We start from the raw sequence: 6,584 nt of genomic DNA, 5'->3' as shown, positions 1-6,584 counted from the left end.
GGCCAACGGGTGAACTTGGACAAATCCTCGGTTTTCTTCAGTAAGGGTTATCCAGAGGCCATAAGACAATCAGTCAAGGATACACTCCAAGTTCCCAATGAGACTTTAAATGAAAAGTATCTTGGCATGCCCTAGGATGTGGGCAGATCGTTGAATGTAGCGTTCAAGTATTTGCGAGATAGGGTCTGGAAGCGTACACATGGATGGATAGAGCAGATGCTTTCAGTCGGCGGGAAAGACATGTTGATCAAATCAATTGTTCAAGCAATTCCGACGTTTTCCATGTCCTGCTTCAAACTCCCTAGAGGACTTTGCCTTCATATAAACTCCCTGATCCGTAATTTTTGGTGGGGAAGCAAGAAGGGAAAGAGGAGGACACACTGGGTTTCTTGGGAAGTCATGTGTTTCCAAATCAGATGGCGGCTTAGGGTTCAGAGACATTGAATTATTTAATCTCGCCCTTCTAGCGCGTCAAGCTTGGAGGATTTTGCAAAATCCTGATTCTCTTAGTGCCAGAATTCTCAAGGCAGTATACTACCCTTCCACGGATTTCCTAAATGCCAACCTTAGCTCCCATCCTTCTCAACTTTGGCGAGCAATTCTGGAGGGGCGGGATGTTATGCATCAAGGGCTTATCCGGAGGATTGGTACTGGAGCTAACACACATGCGTGGGACCAAAATTGGATCCCAAGGGATCACATGATGAGGCCAGTTGCATGCATACGAGATGATCCACCGGAGAAAGTTAGTGAATTCATAAACACTGACTCGGTCACATGGAATAGGGAGAGACTCGATCACTTCTTCCTACCAATGGATGTCGAGCACATCTGCAAAATTCCCCTGAGTACCCGCAACCAGGAGGATATATGGGCTTGGCACTACGATCGTACATGTATCTTAAATGTTCGATTGGTTTATCGGATGCTTGTTCGTACAAAGAAGAGGAGAGAGGACTGGCTGGAGCACAGGCCAACTTCCTCTAATACAGCTGCAGAAGGCAAGATGTGGAGCAAGCTATGGAAGACCTCGGTTCCTTCCAAGCTTCGCTTGTTTCTTTGGAGACTAGCTCATCAGTCCCTTCCAACAGGCGATATTCGACACCACCGTCATATGGCCACTTCCCCAGCTTGTTCTGTGTGCGGTGCGAAGGATTCATGGCAACATTTCTTGATTGATTGCATGATGGCCCGCTGTGTTTGGGCGTTGGTCAATGAAGACATCACCCAACATATGATATCAACTCAGGAGCCATCAGCAAAGAACTAGCTATTTATCATGATGGAGACTTTGAGTCATACGGAGTTCACGGAGATGGCAGTGACACTCTGGGCGAATTGGTATGCTCGTCGATGGCTCATACATGATGGCGAGCAGCAGAGTCCTTTATCTACTTCCATGTTTGTCAGACGGTTTCTTGGCGATCTGGAGTTGTCTCCAAAACCAGTTGCGGCAAAACCGACTACAGCAAGGAGAGTGGAGCCAAAATGGATACCGCCGCCGGCAGGTTACCACAAGATCAATGTGGATGCGGCGAGAGCGAAGGTAGCGAAGGGTGGAGCTATTGTAGCTATTTACCGGACTGAAACGGGGATCTTCATGGGTGCATCTGCTCTAACTGTGAAGGAAGATCTTAGTCCGGCTGCACTCGAAGCCCTGGCGTGTAGGGAAGGGCTAGCGCTGTCACAAGATCTGCCTCTGATTGTCTTGACGTCATTAACAATTTGACGAGGCCATACTCCGGTGAGTACAACATGATTCTCACGGAGTTTAAAAGGGCGTCGTCGATCTTCCCAGGTATCTTGTTCTACCATGAGAAGAGAGGGTCAAATGGAGAACCGCATCGTCTTGCTCGTAGTTTAGTTAATTTAGATTTTGGATGCCGATTATGGCTCCTAAACTCCTCCGGAGGGGCTTTGTATTCCGAAGAACCTTATGTTAGATGAATAAAGTGCGGGCGATCTCTCAAAAAAAAACGTCAACATGAAGTTATTTGCCTCTAATCGAAATTCTGGATCGATCGGTTCGCCCGACCGTACGCTAATCATGATGATGAAAGTGTAACATGCTTTGATGATGGAGGCATATGTGTTGGGCCGAGCTGTCTTACTTCATAAATATTTCTATCCTATTTAGCTTGTTGGGCCTTTTCAGTTTATGGCCTAATGGTTTTATATACGGTGTGAATTCATGTTTGGTCTTAACATGAGCCAACGATGGATCACTATGGAATGAGAGACACTTCTAAGAATAGGAAAAAAATAGTTGAAAATAGGTTGCAACCGAGTTTTTTTTTCCAGTTGCAGGTAGGGTTGCAATTGAGATTTTCTAATTACAAATAGGGTTGCAACTAAGATTTTCTAGTTGAAAGTAAAGTTACAACCGATGTTTTTCTAGTTGCAAGTGTAGTTGCAGCTAAAATTTTGCTGGTTACAAGTGGGATTGTAACTGAGATTTTTTCGATTGGAAGTAGGGTTGCAACTGGGATTTTTTAGTTACAAGTGGGGTTGCAATTAATACTACATAGTTGCAAATGAGGTTGCAACTTTTTTGGTTGCAAGATAGTTGCAACAAAGATTTCCTCTAGTTGTAAGTGTGGTTGCAACTGAGATTTTAACGGTTGCAAATTGGATTGTGTGAGAATTATTTTGGTTTCATGTGGGGTTGCAACTAAGATTTTTTACAATTGCAAGTGAAATTGCAACCAAGGTTTTCTCTAGTTGAAAGTGCAGTTGCAACTAAGATTTTGCCGGTTGCGAGTGGAGTTGTTTGAGATTTTTTTTTGGTTGCACGTGGGGTTTTAATTGAAATTTCTCAGTTGCAAGTGGGGTTGCACCTAAATTTTTATAGTTGTAATTCGAATTTTTGGGTTGCAAACAGGGTTCCCACTGAAATTTTTAGTCAAAATCATATAATAAAAATATCAAAAAATTATTTTTGTGATAAAATATCAAACGAATTGAGTTGTACAATTTCTGTGATGAAAAAAGACAATGTAAAGTTATGTATAGAAAAGCCCATGGCTATAGGCAGAAAAGCGAGGGAAAGATACTATCTGAAATGGCCCAACTCGTAGTGGGCAACACCAGCCGTAAAAGAAAAAGAGAGGAAAATAGATGCAGCCGTACGGTCCACCCATTGCCCAAAAATAAAATGAAAAATAGAAAAACGCAGAGCCATGTATGTACACAAGTCCGCACGGTGCATTCAACAGTCATGAAATTGACTGAGAACCATTCGCAAAAAAAGAAATGGACTGAGAACTAAGTTAAGTTCTGATCTAGCTGAAAATTAGCAAATTCCTTTTCAAAAATATATATAAGTAAGTCCCCTCAGTGAGCGGTGACAGGGAAATACAAATACGAGTCGGTTATTCTTAGGCGACTCGATTGATTTTTGTTATTTTTTTGACGTGCAAAAAAAAACTCGATGGATTAAGTTGCCAGCGAGCGGCGTACACGGAGTCATGGACACGGAAAGGAAAGGGCTTTTCCGAGTCCAACACGATCCACCAGAGAAACCTCAAGTGGACGGGGTTCTTGTTAAATAGCCAGCGCCCTCCGTCCTTCTGTTTCCAAAATCGCATCCACCGCTCGCCGCTTCAGCCACCGTCGTCACAGGTCGCCGGCCGATCTCGAGAACGAGACCCCCGCTCACTCCAATCGATCACGCGCGATGAAGCTTGTCAACAAAAGCCTGGAACGCAACGGGCCCGGCTCCGTCAAGCTTGTGCCGCAGATTGACGACGACATGTGGGACGCCTACAACCTCATCGCCGCCGGCGACACCGTGGAGGCCATCACGGTCCGGAAGATCGGAGGGCGCGACACGGAGCGCGTGAAGATGACGCTGGAGATCAGGGTGCAGTCCGTGGAGTACGACAAGGAGGCGTCCCGCCTGCGCGTCCGCGGCAAGAACATGACCAAGAACGAGTACCTCCAGGTCGGCCAGTACCACACCCTGGAGCTGGAGCCGAAGAGGCCCTTCGTGCTCCGGAAGGAGCTCTGGGACTGGCCGGCGCTCGAGCGGATCGAGCAGTCGTGCGACGAGACCGCCGCCGGCGCCGACCTGGCGGTGCTCCTCATGCAGGAAGGGCTTGCCCACCTGTTCCTCGTCGGGAGGAGCGTGACGGCCACCAGGGCCCGCGTCGAGGTGGCCATCCCCAGGAAGCACGGCTGCGCCATGGCCGCCTACGACACCGCCCTCAGGGACTTCTTCGACCGCGTGCTCGACGCCTTCCTCGTGCACGTCGACTTCGGGCTCGTCCAGTGCGTGGTGATCGCGAGCCCGGGCTTCACCAACGACCAGTTCCGCAGGTACATGTTCCACCAGACCGGCCTCCGAGGGGGCATGCGAGACATCACAGAGATCAAGGAGCGCATCGTGCTCGCCAGCGCGGCCTCGGGGTACCCGCACAGCCTCAACGCCGTCCTCGCCGAGAAGAGCGTCATGGCGCAGATCAAGGACACCAGGGCCGCGCAGGAGGTCCCGGCGCTGCAGGAGTTCTTCGCGATGATGATCAAGGACTCGGACCGGGCTTGCTACGGGCCCAAGCACGTGGAGGTGGCGCATGAGCGGCTGGCCATCAAGACTCTCTTGCTCACGGATACTTGGTTCCGGAGCCCCGACGTTGCTGCCAGGCGGAAGTGCGTCGACCTTGCTGAGTCGGTGAAGAAACTCGGCGGCACAGTGCGCGTCTTCTCGTCGCTGAGTGTCTCCGGCAATCAGCTGGACCAGGTGACGGGAATAGCTGCCATTCTTCGCTTTCCCCTGCCTGATTTAGATGACATCGAGATGTGATGTCATTACTACTACTTGTTGTCATGATTACCTATAACATTTCCGGTTTGTTTATCAAAACAAAGTTCTATATGGTCAACTTCGAGTGCCCTAATGCCAATTCACGGAATTTGGTCTTGAAGTTTACATTTCATATCTGTTTAAATTTCATTCATTCATATACATTTGGTTCCATAAGATATTTCCCTAGATTATAAAGTGTACAATGTTTTTTGGAAAAGAGAAAGCCTTACATGAATTATTTCCTTGGTACACTACATTATAAATTAGTCCTAAGGGAAAATAAATATAATGCTAATTTTGGCCCCTTCTCTTGAAGTCACAGGGCTATTTTGCCGAGTTTCTTAGACATTGTAGATTTAGCTTTTTTCCAGTTTGGGTTGCTACGTTGTGCATTACGCACAAGTTGATCCGGTGTGCTGTACATTTAAATCATCGCACCTTAGACATTGTAGATTGATTCTACACTAAGGGGCATGGATTTTCTAAGAGCATCTACAACGGATCCTATAAAAGGATCTATCGTAAAAAAATGTTTAAGCTGAATTGTAAATTGTTTTCTGGTCAGAAAAAAACCCTAAGAGCTCGTTTGGATCTCATCATTTGGGGCTGAAATTAAGGAATTTTGTGTGATTCCAAGAATCAACTTGTTTGACTACCATATAATTGGTTAACGGATCTATTTGGGAATTCCATGGTTTTTATTCCATGCCTAACTTTAGTTTCTTTTGGTATCATGTCATTTTTGTGGATTTGTTATTTCATTTCATTTCTACCAAATGAAATGAAATGATGGGTGCCAAACTAGCTCTAAAAAGGAACATTCTCCTTTCTTTCCCGCGGACACGCGAGCACCTGCCCACTCCACCAACTGCTTGTGGTCGTGCCCTGGCTGGCCACCTGTTCCGCCACGACTCCAGCAGGACCGTTGTGGCCCTATCCACATACCCCACCCTACCTGTGCATGCTCGATGCTGGTTGTGCTTCGGCCAAGTGCACGCGCGCGGCTCCGTCTAGCCGCTTGCTCTGGCGCTGGCGTACCCCACGTTGCTCATGGGCACTAGCCACTGCAGAGCTCCGCACGGGTTAGAGGCATGAACCGAAACTAAAGGATTTTTTTCTCCCATTCTCTTAGATCAAGACTTTAAATAATCACATTAAAACCAAAAGTCCAACACGCAATGAAATTATCATTACTCTTGTCCTCTTTCCTCCCATTGATATTGAAGTCCCCACCTACCAACATCGGTAGCGACTCCGACTCCCACCACTAGTAGAGAACATGCCTATAGCACCGGTTTGTAAATGGCATTTGCACCGGTTGTGCAACCGGTGCAAAGCATAAAGGCTCCCCCCTTTAGCACCAGTTGTACCAAGTGGCGGCGGCTGAGCGCCCGCGCGGAAGCACGAATCGGTGCTAAAGGGTCTGCCGCGGTAGAAAAAATGCCCCAAAACGCTGCCGCGGCACCGGTGCCATTTTTATCAGTTTTTTTCTAATTATTTTCCATTCCCTCTTTTTTTTATTTTTCCAGAATTTCTAGTATTTTAGTTATTTAAACCTTTTTTTCAAAAACCTTTTTTTCAAAAACCTGTAAATTTGTAAATCTAAAAATTGGCTTGTTAAGTATTATTAATCTTTATGCAGGAAGGAATTATAAATTTAAATTTTTTAAAAAATAAAAAATCCTAAATTTCTAGCAAAAACTAAAATCTTTCTGCTTTCATATTTCCATTTGGAATTTTGAGACTCTAAATTTTTTGAGAATTTCCAGTTGTAACTTTC

General features: G+C 46.3%; 1 protein-coding gene across 1 annotated transcript; it reads left to right on the top strand.

Annotated features, from left to right (window-relative positions):
• Window positions 1-3,676: 3,676 nt before the first annotated feature.
• On the top strand, window positions 3,677-4,876 carry LOC127348530 (protein PELOTA 1-like). Its single transcript, XM_051374526.2, has one exon. It carries the CDS (start codon window positions 3,677-3,679, stop codon window positions 4,799-4,801), a length of 1,125 nt encoding a protein of 374 aa, XP_051230486.1. The 3' UTR covers window positions 4,802-4,876.
• Window positions 4,877-6,584: the final 1,708 nt, after the last annotated feature.

The sequence above is a fragment of the Lolium perenne genome, chromosome 4 (assembly GCF_019359855.2).
Source record: "Lolium perenne isolate Kyuss_39 chromosome 4, Kyuss_2.0, whole genome shotgun sequence".
In the NCBI taxonomy this organism is placed as follows: Eukaryota; Viridiplantae; Streptophyta; class Magnoliopsida; order Poales; family Poaceae; genus Lolium; species Lolium perenne.
This window is presented reverse-complemented; position numbering and strand designations above follow the sequence as displayed.